The sequence below is a fragment of the Engystomops pustulosus genome, chromosome 11 (assembly GCF_040894005.1).
Source record: "Engystomops pustulosus chromosome 11, aEngPut4.maternal, whole genome shotgun sequence".
Taxonomy (NCBI): Eukaryota; Metazoa; Chordata; class Amphibia; order Anura; family Leptodactylidae; genus Engystomops; species Engystomops pustulosus.
In genome coordinates, this window is record NC_092421.1 from 33,845,046 (window position 1) to 33,864,406 (window position 19,361).

Sequence of the window (19,361 nt, forward strand, 5' to 3'; positions counted from 1 at the left end):
CTGCACTATACAATTGTATGCCAGGCCTTGTCCCCCCACTGACCGGCTCCTCTGTACAATTGTACGCCAGGCCTTGACCCCCACTTACCGGCTCCTCTGTACAATTGTACGCCAGGCCTTGTCCCCCCACAGACCGGCTGCACTGTACAATTGAACGCCAGGCCTTGTCCCTCCAGAGGCTGGCTGCACTATACAATTGAACGCCAGGCCTTGTCCCTCCAGAGGCTGGCTGCACTGTATAGTTGTACGCCAGGCCTTGTCCCTCCACAGACCGGCTGCACTGTACAATTGTACGCCAGGCCTTGTCCCTCCACAGACCGGCTGCACTGTACAAGTGTACGCCAGGCCTTGTCCCTCCACAGACGTACTGCACTATAGAATTGTACGCCAGGCCATGTCCCTCCACAGACGTACTGCACTATAGAATTGTACGCCAGGCCATGTCCCTCCACAGACCAGTTGCACTGTAGAAGTGTACGCCAGGCCTTGTCCCTCCACAGACCTGCTCCTCTGTACAATTGTACGCCAGGCCTAGTCCCTCCACAGACCGGCTGCACTGTACAATTGTACGCCAGGATTGTGATGCAAGGAATCCTGTCCTGTACACTGATCCAGGTCCAGGAAACAGGACATTGCAAGGACTGTGATTTATGGACCAACCACAACAGTCTGTAGAAGCCCAAAAATGTAATATTTGTTTGCATTCCGGTCACAGAGTGTTTCATGAAAGGGGCATTCACATGTATGTTGCATTTTGTTTCTGTTTTGCTTCTGAACAAATGGATAAGTGGAAAAAACTGAAACCTAAAAAACCAATAGAAAAGAATTCTCAGGGACGAGACTAACAACACCAATGTGAAAGAGGCCTAAGGCCTTCGTATGAGGTAGTATATACCACCTACAAGACCACAGGGTTACTTTATATGTGATCTGTGAGCTAGTCATCTCTTTAAAGGAAATCTACCAAAATCCATCACCAAGATGCACTTGCTCATAGATCCAGGTACTGTACCTGTGGTAATCAATAGGTTTCTCTGGTTTATCCATGCTTGATTTTGATGGTAGATTTCCTTTAAGACTGTTGTACATCTCACCAAACTTTATAAACTCACTCATTATTTAGTTTTTTTTTTTTAAATTCAATCAATATATTTCCAATTAATATGACATTTTGTTTGTGAAACAGTGCAATGTTTATTGTTAAACGTTAACAGCAGAGCAGCCATTGTGACCAGGAATGTGTTTTCTTCAGTCCATAATACTGTACCATTCTGTACATAATAACAGTTATACCACTGAATGAATTAACCTGGAACAACAACAGTGACATTATGCATTTTATTAAACGTTTGCCATGTCTCCATTCAGACTGAATGCAGGAGTAAATCTGTGCGTGGGTGTCATACATTGAAGAGTGCAGAGACGGAATAACATGCTTTGAAGTCCTCCTGTTGCCAGAGAGCTCCTTTCAAATGTAACTAAATGAATTTAATTAACAAAATGCAATTAAGCAAAGGGTTTTACATGTCCCAGGTGGCACATTAACACCCAGACATTAGGGCCGGGATGAATCAAGAGTGTCTAAAAGGGTCTGGAGACCTCCCCTTTAAGAGGTCAATCATAGATACAACCTCCAATATAATGCACATGGTTACTAATATCTATGGCCCCTTTATACATTGTATGTAGCCACTGAAATTCAATGGTGGCTCTTGTGAATGTGACTAGTAAAAATGATGTAGATGCTACAGCTTCTGTAATATATTGCCGGCCTTGAACAGTAGGAAAGCTTCATTCATATTCCAGCCTTCCACCGGGGTATAAAGAGGCTCTTCATATTAAGACACAAAAGCTAAATGTGCGTCCCATGAAAATATCATTAAAAGTGACAGTCAGTGCTAGGATATTTATAGGGATCTGGCGCTACAATCCCTGCGTTACATGGAGACTGACGTCCTAGACATGAATGTCACAGCTACAGCTTGTTGTAACGTGGATCTGTATATACTGGTTATATAGCAGAATATACACAAAGAATAATGTATAGATATGATGTAGTATATGAAGTTGCACGCTCTTTTTTTCACTAACATTGGCCATTTCTTATCACTCTCCTATGTCTTCCATACTCTGTTTCTGGTTTGGGCAATGCATCCTGTGCATATACCACCACTTCCCACTGAGTTACATTACAGCTCTGATGGTATCTGTTGCACAACTTGTATGTAACATCTTTAGTGTCGATTGTAAGGGACTTTTTTACACTTTGGCCTCTTGCACACTAGCGTTGCGTTTCACGTGCGGGTGCAATGCGTGAAAAACTGACGTTTTTGCTGCGTTTTTGTTCCATTTTTCCTAAAGAGTAATTTGCGTTTTTGTTGCGTTTTCGGCGCATTTTTGACGCACGATTCAATGGGAGACTCGAGCATATTTCAAAGGGACCATGGTTTGGGATTAAAATGTGTTATTTAATTGAAAAATAATGTCTTCTTATAATTTGCAAACATCGGCGATCTATTCTTCACTGTTCCGCGCGTATATTATCTCCCGACAATTTAGCAGATGTGAAGAACAGTGAAGAATAGAATAAAATCATTGTACACAGTGAACACAGTGACCACAGGATCATTTAAGATAAAAACACAGTGCAGAACACAGTGCAGAATAGATTACAGATGTTCGGCACATCTGCTTACTTGTCGGGAGATACGCGCGGAGCGGTGCGAACAAAATAGCATGTGAAGAACAATATATATGTGTGTAAAGAACACATTGCAGATGTTTCCATACATCTGCAATGTCTTCTTCACACATATATATTGTTCTTCACATGCTATTTTGTTCGCGCAGTTCCGCGCGTATCTCCCGACAAGTAAGCAGATGTGCCGAACATCTGTAATCTATTCTGCACTGTGTTCTGCACTGTGTTTTTATCTTAAATGATCCTGTGGTCACTGTGTACACTGTGTACAATGATTTTATTCTATTCTTCACTGTTCTTCACTGTGTTTTATTAATTAAATGATCGTTCGCGAGCAGGGGAAATAATGTTATTCGGGTCACCTAGCAACCCTTACGTTAAAAACGCATTGCACTCGCATTGCACTTGCAATGATTGCGAGTGCAATGCGTTCTTGATGCATCTCCATAGACTTGAATGGTGCGTGAAAATTGCGCGTGACTCGCAAAAATAGAGCATGCTGCGATTTTGACGCGCGTGCAAACGAACGCAAGCACGCGCGTTGAAAACCACGCAAATGGAGAAAGACCCATTGAATACAATGGGACAGAGTGCAATGCGAGTTCTGAGCGTCAAATGCACGCGCAGAACTCGCGCGTGAAAAACGCCAGTGTAGAAGGGGCCTTAGTGATGTGTATCTTTACTACAACAAGTTCCATGCACATTTCTGTGGAATCCAAACCTAAAACCAAAGCAGACAACCCCTTTAAAATATCTTAGTAGCTTTGAAAATCTTCTGACTAGAGAAGGCAGAGATGACCTGCTGTCCTACTCAGCTCACTCACTGTAAGCTATTCATATACTTTACTCTCATGTTTTCTGCATATTTTGGTGGGAATGAATGACCAAAGACAAAACTTGAAGCTGTTGGGTCTAAATAAATAAGTATATTAGGACTGCTAATGAGCAGAGCCGTAAGGGTGCAATCACAGGGTGTGTTTTTGGTGCATTCTGAGGGTGTGACTGCACGTTTTTGATGCCCAAACCAGGAATGGAGTAAAAGTAGGAGGAGGAGCAGCTCCTTTTAATTATTTGTCTCAATCCATTAGGATCCACACCTGCTTTTCGCTCCAAAAACTCCATCTGAAAAAACGAACGTTGATTGCACCCTTAAATGTATTCCAAAATGCATGTGTTTCTGCATGTTACCATGTGTTTGGCTAGTTTGAATCCATTTTTCTTAATTTCTGGAAGTGTAAGCAGCTGTGTTAACACTTTCACTGATTCCAGCCAAGCGCATGGTAACATGCAAAGAAGGTCTGGGGGAGCCCCTCTGTGCTGCAGCTTCACTGGCTGTTACAATGTCTTACTCTCCCCCCCTGCTGCAGGAAGTTCTTACTGTACAAGTACTGAGGGAGCTAGGTGGGAGGATGAGGCAGTGTAACAGCCTATTAAGCTTCATTAGGATAATTTTAAAAGTTGATTTTTAGAAGGAAGGTGGCCATAGATAACAAATATGAGAATAATAGCGCGATGCTAATGCTGGGGGCCATGCCTCGGCCCGATCTCATCAGCGTGTCCAGTGACACTGATATGATTGCTTACCAATTTTGCTGACGTTGCGCTTGTAAACACAGCACTAGAGGTACGTGTGACCCTTAAGGGTTTCCAGGATTCCAATATATTCCCTTCAATAATAATATTTCCCTTATTTATATAGAGCTCACAGCTCGCAAATCAGTCCTGCAAGACAGTAATTTTCCTCCTGAGAATATTTTGCTTATGCTGCTTAAAAAAATAAATTAAAAAAATTATATATATATATATATATATATATATATATATATATATATATAATATTTGCAATTATCAGTGTATTATGTTTATATAGTTGCAGACTAGACAATATTTTTACAACACCCATCTTCCAGTAAACAAGGTAGAGTCAGAGTGTTACAATGTACTTGTTGTGTATACACAGAACTATTAGGCAGAATTTACTTGGAGAAGCCTGTGCTTTTATACTATGACCTCCAGAGGGCAGTGTCCTTTGTGATTTTCTAGGTTTTGTAGAAGTAGCTATGAAATTTCCTGTGTTGAACAACCCTGACTCCTCCAATGCTGTGTGTCACTTCATTAGGCATGAAAAGCTTTGCAGTGTGCTTGCAGTATTGGCAAGGATGGCTTTCTCCAGGAGGTCCCACCATCCCACCTGCAGCTTATGGAAATGTTGGAGCTTGCTCTGCCTGTCCCTGGCATTTTACCAAGGTAAGACAAGCACACTTGTGTCTCAGCTCTGCCAAGGAGGAATCTAGAGTGTTTGTATTCACTTCACTTCTGAAGAAGCTTTTCTCTCTTACTTGCTAGTGAATAAGGCAGGAATGCAGGAGGAAGTAGGGCACAAAGTGGTTAAAATTCAGATGGATACAAGTTTGGAAGCAGAATTGACTTTATTCACTTAATATTCTTGTTATGGTAATTATTTATCTTGTATGGGGAAAATTATTTAATAACCTTTGAACATATAACTTTGCTGTAGCTCCCTCTTCACTGTCCATAGTCATCTTGAGAGGAAAATGTGATTAGCACTATGACCCTATGACCTCTGCATTCCTAATTGAAGGTAGAGACCTCCTTCTGTGCAGCCCCCCAGCACTTAGTAGAAGGGATGCTATCTGTCAGATAAGTCTCTGTGCAGACTGAGGAGTAACATGGGGCTCATTTATGTGCTAATAAAACACAGCAGCCAGACAGTTGTTTCCAATGTTTGGTTTGGGATGGGTAGATTAAAACTTAATTGGGGATTGGGTGCCCTGGATCAATGCAAATTGGGCATCCTAATTCACTTTATAGTAATTTTATGGCACATCTGGGGCTTCAGCCACAAGACAAGTAAACAAAATTCAGGACACTGAAAAAAACCCCAGTGGACGTCAAATAATCAACCAGCTGGGGATATCAGGTTTAAAATTACGGAGGGGGCTAAAAGGGCAGTTGCACATAGGACTTCAAACCTCCTGTGCCTTGTGCTTTCAAGACAAGACAGAAGTTTCTGTATCTGTAGGGAGAAGGAACATGATGTAGAAATCCAGTGGCTGAGTGTGCTTTAACTGCAATACATGTCATTGTGATGTGGAGCCATGAGGTGTTGAAACATTGTCACGCAACAAAATAAACAAGATGGGAGGAGTCTAGCGACTTGGGATGTGAGGTATCGCTGACGCGTGTCCTCTTGGTTTTCTTAATTTTTCAGTTTTGCAATTTTGAGAAATTCTCAAACCTGTTACCTAATGTTATAGAGCAAAAAGAGCTGAGCAGGATGATAAAAAGTATTGTTAGATAGATTGAATTTAATTTTAACTAATTGATTGAAATATTGACTTTTTCTATTCTTAGGAGTCTAGTAGGCGGTCTTATTACTGATTGACAGCCTTTCCTGCATAAGCATGCATAGAAAGATGGTGTTCAATCCACCAACTGGACTACTTTTTGCATAGAAAGTCATTTCAATCAATACATTGCAATTTATATGAATGTTTTCTCAAAAAACTGCTTGATCCTTCTGCTATATAACATGCCGCTTGCAGTTGGACACCTGGCACAATTTATTCAGTTCTTTCTGCTCTACAGGACACTATATGTACAGTATTTTCAGCTCCTCCTGCTTTATAACATGCTGCCTGCAGATAAGACACTATGGGCCACATTTATTACACTGTTTGCACCAGTTTTCTGCCTGGCTATGCACTAGAAAGAACGTGCAAACTACTTGTACATGTGTTTATAAAGTGCGCCTACACAACGAAAAACTACACTGTTTTTGATACATGTGGCCCATTGTACAATCAGCTCCTCTGGCTCCACAATAACAGTAATAATTCCTTTATTTATATCGCACACAGATTACGCAGCGCTACACAAAGCTTGCCAGTCCCTGTCCCCAATGGGACTCACAATCTAACCAACCTACCAGTATGTTTTGGAGTGTGGGAGAAAACCCACGCAAACACGGATAGAACATACAAACTCTTTGCAGATGTTGACCCTGGGACTTGAACCCAGGTCCTCAGCGCTGCAAGGCTGTAATGCTAACCACTAACCCACTGTGTTGTCCCATAACATACTGCCTGCACATAGGACACTATTTATAATCTGATTAGCTCATTCTGTTCTATTATATGCTGCTGGCAGATTGCACCTGGTGTGCTATGTGGAGGTAGCATGTTATAGAGCAGGAGGACTTTAATAACGATAATAATAATAATTTTTAATTAATTAATGACTTTGCAGATTGCGCATAGTGTCCAATCTGCAAGCAGCATGTTATAGGGCAGGATGAGTTGGTTAGATTGTACATAGCAGTAATGTGTCTCTAAGAGCCGGCACTTATATGTGAGTAGGCTCACTTATCCCATCCCGAACCAGCTCACCACGCCCCCTTTAGCCCGATACAATCCTCTATAGAATACTTTTATCCAGCTGAGGTCTGATAAATGAAATATGCTGATTCACCGCTGTGATGTACATAGAGATGTCCTATTATTATATATGACAGATGTAAATGATAACTCTTACAGTTACATGATTTCTGCAGGGCATTTCACACAGGTAAAATTGGATATTTGGTCTTTGTGCAGGGGAATTTCCATTTAATGATACAATCATTAAATTGTTTGTACAGTAATATTCTTGGCTTTGCTTTCATCCAAGTAAGTTTTGGCATAGTCACAAAAAAGATAAGTAACATATTCTTTTGGTTTCTGGATGTGTAGACAGGTGATAAATCCTAAATAGATCCTGAAAACTGAAACTTGAAGTTTCTTGAATTTTCTTTATTTTTTTTTTTGTTCGAGTAAATGGAATGATGAGATTTTTCATAGCTTTTTTGAGTGAGGATAAATGTACAGACATAAGGAGCTTGAATTGGGGGGGGGGGGGGTGATTGGGCAGTTTCTGTGTTAAAACCATCTCATTGGATCTCTGCATATCGGATTTAGCTCTATTTAGCTCTTTTACTATTCTGCAGGCATTTTTTTTACTGTGGTCAGTTTCTTCAAACAGTATCGGAGAACGTTTATTTCCACTTTTTCCCCCATAGTATTTAAAGGAAATCTACCCCCAGAAACAGCCACTTACATGTTGGTGGATAGTCCCTTGATCAGGATTTGTTTGTGTTATAGATTTTTATACCATTTTTTCTTCTGTGAAAAAGTTTTAAAAATATGCCTCAGAGCCCCTCCATCCTCAGTTAATTATATCTCCATTCCATCTTACTGCCTGGCTCCTCCCTCCCCTCGGCAGCTCGAGAGACGGTGACATCGGTAATCCCCGTTCATGTGTGGTGGTATCGCACTAGGCAGTCGTTGATATTACCAGGGAATTGGTGTGGGAATTGGTGAGAGCCGTCCGATATCACTAGCGCTCTTGCTGGGTAGAAAGCTGGCAGGGAGTACAAAATTAACAGAGGGCGGAGCCTGGAGGAGTATTGCATATTTTAAAAACCCTTTTTTCACAAAAATGAGGGCACTAGAACCTTCAAAAAGAACAGATCCGGACAACATACCCACGTGTAAGTGTGTCTGGTTTACTATGGCTGATTTTGGTAGTAGATTGATGATAATACATAAAAAATACCAGAAATGCTTCAAAATACTAATTGGGGGGAAACTTGCGACAAACTGTGTATTGCCAGAAATGGCAACTTTTTTCCCCCTTAAAGGGAACCTGTCACCACATTTTCACAAATACAGCTAGTGACAGGTTCCTATAGAGCCCTATCAACTAACTGCCACCCTTCTTTTAGCTAAAAATTTTCAGCTTTGCTTTCTGATCGGTGGTACTAAGTCATCTACTTCAGCCCAGGGATACCCATCTGACAATAGAGTCTAAATGGCATGTAATGTACTGAAACTGGTCTGATTAGATTTTCTACTGTCAGATGGGTGGTCCTGATATTGATTGTTTGGGAACACTGAGGGTTAGATAAATAATGGCAACTGCGCCGGAATCATTGCAGTGGAAAGTACGAGTTTGAGTTGGCGGAGGTGGTGGTGGTCGTTAAGGGGTAAAAGTACCCTAGGGGGTTTGGAAAATAGTAAAAACCTAAAAATTCTAATCATCCCCCTTTCCCTAGAACTGATATAAATAAACAGTAAAAAACACAAACATGTTGGGTATTGCTGCGTCCCCAAATGGACGATCAAAATAAAACAACGGTTATTACCGGTGTTTTAACTCCATAACAGGTAATAGCGCCCAAAAATGGCACTTTGCCATTTTGCAAAATATAAATAATTTAAAAAAAAAGTGATCAAAAGGCTGTTCATTCCTCAAAAAAGGAAACATCATTGAAAACATCATTAAAAGTCGCAAAAAATGACACCATACACAGCTCCATACACTGAATTATGAAAAAGCTATTAGCACCGGAAGACGGTTAAATGAAGAATTGTATTTTTGTATAGGAGGTTTTCATTTTTGTAAATGTATGTAGACATAATAAAACCTATATAATTCTGGTATCCCCGTGATCACACCGACCCAAAGAATAAAGCAGACATGTCATTTGGGGCGCTCAGTGAAAGCCGTAAAATCCAAGCCCACAACAAAATGGTGCAAATGCGTTTTTTCATCATTTTCACTGCATTCAGATTGTTTTCCCGCTTCCCAGTACACAGCATGGAATATAAAATACCGTCACTATGAAGTGCAATTTGTTATGCAGAAAACAAGTCCTCATACAGCTCTCTATTTTTTATGGAAAAATAAAAAAGTTAAAGATTTTTGAAGAGTTAAAAATGAAAACGGGAAAACAAAAATGGTCTGGTAGTTAATGGGTTAAAGTGCCAGGAAGAGAGACCGTGTGAATCTGCACAAAACCTTGGAACTTGACATTGGTTATCATAGAATCAAGATTAGTTTTGAGGCTAAACTGATTTTTCATCCTCATATAACAGTTCCTTAAGCACTAGGCCATTTTCATGTTGTGCATTACCAATTCCTGTCTTAATAAATCCATAACTTTTGAGCTGTGCGAGGACACATTTTTTGGTTGACATTGTTTTTACGGCTTTGACTTTGACACCTCTTTTGGTCATTATACTCATGAGAATTCCAAATTTATAAAAGTTTTATTAGGTTTTAATACATTTTTAAAAAAATTGTGTAGTGTGGAGCTTTGTAAGGTGTAATGTGGGACAAGATGACATTTTCATTGTTGAGACTAAGATTTTACGATTACCTTTTAGTCAAAATTTTATGTGTTGTAAAATAGCCAATAAGTGGCAATTTGGCTACTTGGTCGCTACTTTTTGTTGTGTATAATACAGCAGATTCCTGCTCTGTATGGATGTAGGGCCCAGCCAGTGATGGATGTATGGATGTAGGGCCCAGCCGGTGATGGATGTATGGATGTAGGGCCCAGCCGGTGATGGATGTAGGGCCCAGCCGGTGATGGATGTATGGATGGATGTAGGGCCCAGCTGGTGATGGATGTATGGATGTAGGGCCCAGCCGGTGATGGATGTATGGATGTAGGGCCCAGCCGGTGAACCTTCTATGTACAGTCTTAACCTGTTGAGGATGTACATGTACCATGGCCAGTCTATAAAAGGTTACATTCATCAGGCCCATACATTATAATGGATATTCTCTCTATGCAGAACAAGTAAGAAGAGTTTTTTAAAAATGCCAATTATTATAGTACCAATAAGAGCTGAAGTTTTTTTTCAAAACCTTCCTGGTGTGGGAAAAAATGACCTCAACATTATTTTGAAGGCAATGAGGACACGGCATTGTCATGGTAACGTATTTATACATAGCAAGGGTCGCACAGAGCCGTATGGGCTGAAAGAGGCCATTAAATAGGATCCTGGGCAGCCAGGGCGGTAATAACACAAAGTCCCTCAATTTCAATGCTCCTACAAGCCGGCATACAAGTATTTAGAACTATCCGGTTCTATACACCAAATTGCTTCTCATATAATAGTGCCGAATAATGAAAGTCATTCACCTACTTTATACCCAGCCATGAATGCAAACTGATCACATTAGACACCAGACACCTGAATTGCTGATTTTAAGTGAAAGTGGAATACTTATTCCCTTTTGAGAGCAAATTACACTTGGAACAGACCTATGGAAAAGGAGGACTACAAAGAGCACAGGTAAGAGACTGTTCATTTTGGAGAAGTAGCGCAGGTTATAAGTATGCTTGACCCCATCAGGACCACTGGGGACCACTAAGGGTCATAACTTTTTTTAGGTGGTGCTTGATTTTTGCAGGATACGTTGTACTTTTTCCATGTGGAGCACAGATAAATTATTGATGAACTTGTAATAACTCTTTCTGGAATAACTTCTGGTGAGGAATAAAAAAAAACCTCACTTTCAGTGTCAGCTAAGATTTACATTTTGCACCTTTTACCTTGTGGAATATACAACGTGTTACTTTTACTCTCATGCCCTCTATGGATACAGTGATACCAAAAGAAAATACTATAAAAAAATATATATTTGAATACTTTAGTACCATAAAACAGAGCATGAATGACTGATTTGTATTCTCTATCTCTCTAACCCTGTCAAAAATTGTAATTCTGCATTTTTTAAAATTTTGCCCCGTTTAAGCACGGGCACATTTATTTCTTACTACAGCCACTTTTGGAATATAGGTTATTGATTCACTTTTATTTTATTTTTTGGGGAGACAATTACAAAAGAAGGAAAAATTCTTTCAAATGTTTTTATTTTCTGTATTTTATGGATAATATAAGTGACTTTAAATTGGGGGAAACGTGTTTTCAGGGGTTTTGGCAACTCGCAGCGCATTGTTGGAGGTTCAAATGACAACAAAATTGTGGGCACACCCTCTACTTTAACCCATTCCCAAGAGCCAGGTAACATCACCGGCTCTCAGGAACTGCAGAACAGCAGGAGTGGGTAGATTACACAGCTCACAAGAGACGTGCATGATTAGAAGCAGACGGAGCCTCAGATGCACACGAGCACCCAGGGATAATTTGCATAATTTAATAAATGTTTTTATTAAAAAAGCACAAGGTTTTATAGATAATCAAGGCTAGATCGAGCATCAGGGTGCAGTCAGCTTGAACAAAGCATACTTGGCTTAAAGGAAACCTACCACTTGTAGTGGCAGGTTTCCGATGGAAATACCGGGCACCAGCTCAGGCTGAGCTGGTGCCGGAGCTTATTTTAGTTAGTGTTTTAAACCGCAGTATCGCGGTTTAAAACACTTTTTAAACGTTATAGCCGGCGCAGGCAGGTACGCGCTCGGCGCTTACCGTGCACGCGGCTCTCATTCACTTCCTATGTAGCCGCGCGCACGGTAAGCGCCGAGCGCGTACCTGCCTGCGCCGGCTATAAAGTTTAAAAAGTGTTTTAAACCGCGATACCGCGGTTTAAAACACTAACTAAAATAAGCTCCGGCACCAGCTCAGCCTGAGCTGGTGCCCGGTATTTCCATCGGAAACCTGCCACTACAAGTGGTAGGTTTCCTTTAAATAGGGATTTTTAAAGCGGTAGATTTACTTTAAATTACCATTCAAGCCATAGGCAAGCTTGGAGTCCTTTATGAGAATCTGGATTATCTTCAGAAAGGAATGGAGAATCTTTACTTCACATTGAAAAGTGGAAGTAGATGGTCATTTGTTGAAACCCTTATTGTTCGGATTTGATTACTGTATTTGAAGGATTGATGAACCGTGACAAGTTAATTCTTATCATGGGCAATAGCTTGTTGGGTACCATGATAAAAAAGCGGATATGTAGACTATACTTTGCTCAAAGGTCCTTCCATAAATAGCTTACTTTTTATTAATAAAAATAGTACTGGGGAATCATTTTTGATATAGATAGATAAGTAGGTGATTTGTTATTTTGAGCTATAAAAGTTATATTAGATCAATGGATTGAAGTGAGTGTGTTCCTACAAAATAGAAAATGTTGGCCTAACTGTAATCAGAATTTACTAGATGCACCTAATGGATCCTTTGCACCTTGGAAGCTGGAAAAAAATGAAATATGTTTTTTAATTTTTTTTATACATACTTTAACTTTATGAGTTCCATCCGAACTAGGACTAGTTACAGTACAAAAACCCACAAAGCAGGAAAATGTACAAAAGGGGGTTATTTATCATACGTCAGTGCTCATGCACCGCAGCCAGATACGTCAAGAGCCTCCGTTCTCTTAATGTATCCCTTGGGGGCCTGCCTGGCCCTATCTGGCATAGAAAAAACTGCAGCTGAAGAATTGTCATGTATGCCGGCTGCAGAGAGTGCGCATGCACGGGGACAGGAACCCCCTTCACTCCCCCCTGGTTTATAGGTGGCAGAAGGGGAAAATAATCGCACTATATTAAAAAAATCTAGTATTTATGCTAAAAAGTCTTTGGGTGTGACTATGGATTAATTGCTGACGCGTGACTTCTGCAGGAAAGCTCAACAATCTATTTGTTATATTACTTAACCTTAGACTTTCACAGGAAATAGGAAGGTCAACCAGGACCTCCAATGCTTAAACTATATTTATACATGCCATGGGAAACTTTTTGTTTTGTTTGCGATACATATCACTTGTACATATTGTATTTACAAATGTAAAGAATGTCAAAGGCAGGATACACTTGAAGTATACATATCTCTTAGATAGCACAGCACTAAGATGCCTCCTCCTATTGCTTTGAGTGCTTGTTCCTGTATTGCGTAACAGAGAACCATTGCTCTAGCATTTAAATAAATTCCATTATTTTTTTTTTAGAATTTCTGTGCTACATTTAATTCTTTGAATTTCTTGTACTTGGTCATAAATAATAATAATTTCTTTATTTATGTAGTGCACACAGATTACGCAGCGCTGCACAGAGCTTGCCAAATCGATCCCTGTCCCCAATGGAGCTCACAATCTAATCAACCTACCAGTATGTTTTGGAGTGTGGGAGGAAACCGGAGGAAACCCACCCAAACACAGAGATATAGTTCTCCTGCCGCATGTCTCACAGGTCGGGCATGTGCTCTGCTATAGGTTTTAAATAACAGTAGTATTCTCAAGCTTATGTAATATCAGGGCTCGTTACCTCACACAGCCCCCCCCCCCACCACCATCTCAAATATAGCACAAGAAATAGATATGTGAAGACCATTGAAAAAATGTAGTCAATATTATAATAGACATATAAATAAAAACATTTTATTGAAGCTACTAAAAGTCACATTGTGCAGAAGTTTCCACAAAAGAAGATATTTTATCAAGGCTGTTGGCTCTGTTTTGGGCTCTCCCAAAAATTAGCAAGCCTGTATGCACTGTTGCTTTAGGTTAGACCATTTTTCTTAAATATTCGACCAGATTCTTAAATATAACTATGTGGTCTGCCATGAAATAGAGTCGTAACGAGAGATTTGATTTCCTGGAGAAGTATGTTTGAGGGATGGGCTGTACCTCAATGTAAAGGGTACAGCTAGGAGAAGATGGATAGAAGGTTGGAGAAGTCATTTAATTAGAGCCCAGTTACACATTTACCAACAGTGTAGGTAAACAACTGGAAATAAGTCCTGTAAAACTGGCAGAATATCACCACGGCATAATGATTTTCAATTTTTACTTTAATACGGAGGGGTTATAAAAACCGTAAACTGTATTTTCAGAATCTTAAAAGGCATCAGGTGTAAAATATACATTTATACACAATAAATGAGGCACATTAAGGTATCTGTTTGGAAACAACACCAAAATCTATTTGGTTATTTAATACATTAAGGAGGGCTATAAACTATAGAAATGCATAAACAGCTAAAACAAGAAGGTATCAATGAGGTGTTACATAGAAAATAATTATGTAAAAAATGATAAAGCAAAAATAGAGACTGAAAGAAATATTTGTGGAGGGTGGGGAGTCAGCCTGTAAAATGACATACAAGCCTTGCAATAGTTGCAATAGCAATTTGTTATCCCTTCAAGGAAATCTACCATGAGATGTAGATCTGATGGTAGATTCCTCCTGCCTGCTTCTACCCAAACTGTAATTTTATAATCCTTGAACCCCACCTAACTTGTTAAAAACGTTATATTAGTAATATGTAAATTAACTGCAGAGGCTACTGGGGCGTGTACTAACCTGTTCGGGCACTGGGAAGTAAGGCTACTCCACACCCAGTAGCCTCTGCAGTTCATTTACATATTACTTAAATAAAGTTATTAACAAGTTAGGTTAGATTCCAGGATTATTAAATTACAAATTAGAGTAGAGGCAGGCAGGAGGAAGCTACCATCAGATCGACTTCTGATTATAGATTCCTCATGGTAGGTTTACTTTAAGCCACCTAAAAGCCGAACGGTGTCCAATTCTATGCTATCTTTTACCTACCGTACAATTTCCCAGGCCATGCCTTAGCCAGCACTAGATATAAAATCAAATTATCCCTTTTTTTGAGAACATATAACATTGGTGTAAATCGCATCAGTAAGTTCTGCCTGAATTTTCCCATGGGAAATTCCCACCGCACGGCGCATGTTCTGTCCCCCTTTTACCTAAAAGAAAGTTGAGAGGTATGGTTATATAGATAAGGGGATCTAAGTAGTTAACCTGCTGGACTCACAGTTAACCTTAACTTGGTGGGAAAAGTTTAATGATCTGACAAAGAGCTTGTCCACCTCTAAAAACAAATAAAGGCCAAGGAACGAAGCGTACCAGTTTTGTGGACCTCCATATTTTTAATTTAACCCAGCTGTTAAAAATCCAATTGTAATTTACTGGACATTCTGTTTTCTTGTTTTTGCCTCCTTTTAACGGGGTGATGTCGTTTGATGGTTGGGCGGTCATACTGCTGACCAATCTCACAGTTCTTAATAAAGAGCTTGTGTTGTAAGCCTCCATCTCCACGTACATTAGACAAATATGGCAGACATACTGAATGCCATACTATTATCAGGGAGCGGCGTCTCACTTTTTTGTGGATGGTAAAATGGAGCAGCACTGCATCAACATATGTTATCAGCATCGAGTATAAACTAAATTCTAAGCATGTTACTATAGAACTGATTGGGAAGGAGAAATATTTTGTTCATGAAGATGTTCCAAAATAGTTCTTTTTTTTACAAACTCCTTTTTTTTAATAAAATATTTATACCTCATTTGAGAAAAATAAAACAGAGAGTTATCCCAAGAGATGAAGCTTAGGTAGCTTGCTTGTTGTTGCCCACATCAGGCCCCAGATTCGGATGTGATGCTTCAGATTTATAGATATCCCTTCAGGCTGAGGATAAACTATCTAGGCACAAGAAGTGCATTATGTGTAACAAGTGATGCTTAAAGGAAATGAGGTCAGTGACCCCCTGTCTGTATGTATGATTAGGGTACTTGAATGTCATAGTGGAGGTTGCCTGGCCTTGAACCCTCATTGATGAGAGAGGTAGAAGAGCCTCTAAATGAATTCATTTGTGATGGTAACTTCTGACTCATACTCTTGTGCATGAAAAACATATTGAAAAGGTATAATTTTAGCAAATCCAGCAAAAAAAAAAATGCTTTTCATTATAGCCCATATTTAAAGAAAATCTACCAAAAAAATACCTTCACGATACACCAGACACACTCATAGATCCAGGCACCGTGACTAAAACTTCTAAAATACATTTTTACAATTCTAATATTCTGGTGGGATTTTCAAGAGCCCCTGTGATGCTGTAGCTGCACAGGTTGTTACAATGAGCAGAGCAGAGCAGGTCCCCCTTTCCCCTGCACTTCCTGCTTCTGCTAGATTACACAGGCAGAGGGAGGAGCGAGAGAGCAGGGGGAGGGTGAGGCATGCTCTACTCTTTGTAACAACCAATGAAAAAACATCACTGAGGGGCTGAGGTAACACCCACCAGAGCCTGTCGGGCTCATTAGCATAACTTTAAAAGTTGATTTTTAGAAGGAAGGAGACCATGGATAACAAATATTAGAAGATTACCACAGTCACGGTGCCTGGATCTATGAGTAAGTGTCCCTGGTTTATCATGATGGATTTTTTGATAGTAGACAAACATAAATAAGAACTACATAGAAGTCCATACATATTAGACCACCAATATACAAATTCTTCAAATTCACTTCCCATATAGTTTTTATAACCCTGTTTCATAACCATTTTTTTCTCAGAGAGACACAACATCAGAGAAAAGTTCAAGGCAGCCAGAAGCCTGTTCATTGCCAGTAATAATTTAGCCATAATATTGCACAAGGCTACATGCACCAGACCATATGTCGTGGTATGGGGGCCATATCCTGTGCACAGAACGGGAACTGTTATGTACGGTTCTCTAGGTTTAAGTTGAATTTGTACGTGAGGGGGGACTTGTGTAACTCCAGATAATGTATTTGTATCAAATTTTGTGCTGTCATGGGAACAAGGATCATCAATAAAGCTTAGTTATAGACATTACAGCTGATCATTACAGCCTGGGTAACAGAGGTCACATGGGGAAGAGATGTCAGTTTAACAGGGGTCTTCTGTAATTCTTAAGTCGGGGACTGCCTGTACTATGGTATATAGTAGCAATGAATCCGTAGTTCCCATGGTGACACTCAACCTCCACTATATATAAAAGTGTAAGTCGGTGTGCAGATAGCTGTGGATCATTTTTAGGTAATGGCTGTAGAAGAAATGTGAGGGCTTGTGGGGCTGTATTCTGTGATCTACTGTATATAGAAACAATACATCTGTTATTACTAATTTAGCGAACAAGAGATTTCCAGTTGTCGGTTTACAGTAGGTAAATTTTGGTGCATGTGTAGCCCCTCTATATTCACAAGAGCATTAGATATGGAACTGCGATGGCCTATTACAGGGTAGGCCGCCATTACTAGAAGGGGACATGGCTGCAATATCCAGTAAAGTCAGTACTAAATATAACTGAAGATTGGCTGGGGCTCCAATTTTAGTGTCTGCCCCCCACTAATCTAACACTAATGGCCATGGGTAGGTCATCAATATGAAAATCCCTGAAACGGCACAATCACTTCTCTCTCCCAGCTATGACAATGGTCTAATACTTTACATTGTTCCCTTCCATGCTCTCCAGTTTCCTGGCGAGTTCTTGTTATAAATGAGTGTCAGCCCTTCCTTTCTATTCCTTAGTGACCAGACCTTTGTATAAAGTGCTTCCTATTGAATTGGGTATCACTGGGAATTTGTGCTAACAACTTGCTGTCAAACTTTTTAGAGCCGATTTGCTGACCTGTAATAATAATGTGGCACAAATCCTGACCCCCTCAATAAAAGAAAATACTGGATGAACTCTGTGCGGTTTCTATTGTTTTCTGCTGTGTTTGTTCACATTGGTCAAGAAAGTAGCAGGACCATAAATCATTGCGTCCATACAATGAATAACAGAAACCCCAGATTTCAGCAGGATCACAGCCATCCACCTATCCATAGTCCCAGAGAAAGCAGTCAGTGCCAGCGCAAAAATGCGTTGAATTTAGATTTTAATTAGAATTTTGATTTGACACATTTTTATCTTATAAACTTTGTGGAGTATTTTTACCACTGTGGCCTCCCACTGATGAAAACCATAAAATCATCCATCTGAATTAAAGGGGTTGTCCAACATTTCAAAAAATTTCCCCCTGATGGGCTAGGGGGAATGTGGTAAAAAAATAAACCTAAACTTACCTCTGGCACCCCCAGTGTCCCGTGCCACCCATTGCTATGACAGCACTGCCCATCTGGCAAATCCACCTGTCCCGATGTCCCAGCACAGTAGCAGGCACTGGGACTGGAGACGGGTGGGCGCGCCAGGCTGCTGGAAGTTGTCGGAGCTGTCGTGCCACTTTGAACAACAGGAGCACAGCAGGGATGGGAGGCGGCACGGGACACCAAGAGGTAAGTATTGGGTTTTTTTCCCACAGTCTTCCCCGGCCCACCAACCATGTTATTATTAATGTCCGACAATCCCTTTAAGAAAGGTAGTCAGCGGAGAGATAGCATTCAGCACCCCTGCATGTAGCCCGATGTGAGGTTTATCCCACTCTAGGTATATACAGGGGAGTGTTTAGCACTCACAGAAGACCGGCAGCAGATGACTGAGCAGAGGTGTCTGAAACCACATGCGGTTTTGCAGAAAATCTTTAGGCAATCTACCTGCATCCTGTGCATCCTCAGCACACTTTACTAGATATATTTAACACCACTTGTCTCATGAGACTGACATGTGTCTATTGCTCTAAAATCAGTCATTTAACACCTGGAACCAGTCATTGTACACATGTGTTATACTAATTCTGATGGATGTAAAGACAAATAGTTCATGGAGTCAGCAGATCTGGTCTCAAGTCATTTACTCTATAGTAAATGCTACAAGCAAACTTTATAGGTGTTTATGCCATTGTTAGTCATTTCTTAATACAAATACAATTGTCTACTTTCAGTAAAACACAAGAAAAGTTCATGAATTGTGCTAACGCAAGTTCCTCCTTCCATTAGTGTAGAAAACTCTTCCCTAGTCTGAAGGCTACATGACTAGTGATGCTGCCATCTACTGGCGGCACAGAATATGACTGTTCACAGTCACTGCATGATGTTGTTGGTAGAGGATTGACAGCTTGGGAAAGGTGGGCAATTGATAATTGGAGCTTCCTCAGTAAAAATGTTGCAACCCTTTTATACAGTTCATCATGTTG

At 40.2% G+C, this 19,361-nt stretch overlaps 2 protein-coding genes across 5 annotated transcripts in view; one reads left to right on the forward strand and one right to left on the reverse strand.

Moving 5' to 3' along the window:
• The window catches only part of CDH23 (cadherin related 23), a 708,444-nt gene that overhangs the window by 81,160 nt on the left and 607,923 nt on the right, over nucleotides 1–19,361 (reverse strand). The window lies entirely within an intron of this gene.
• The window catches only part of VSIR (V-set immunoregulatory receptor), a 29,494-nt gene continuing 14,910 nt past the window's right edge, over nucleotides 4,778–19,361 (forward strand). The window contains exon 1 of the mRNA XM_072129716.1: nucleotides 4,778–4,948. Coding sequence (XP_071985817.1) covers nucleotides 4,861–4,948 — 88 coding nt within the window. The 5' untranslated portion in view covers nucleotides 4,778–4,860. The remainder of the gene's footprint in view (nucleotides 4,949–19,361) is intronic.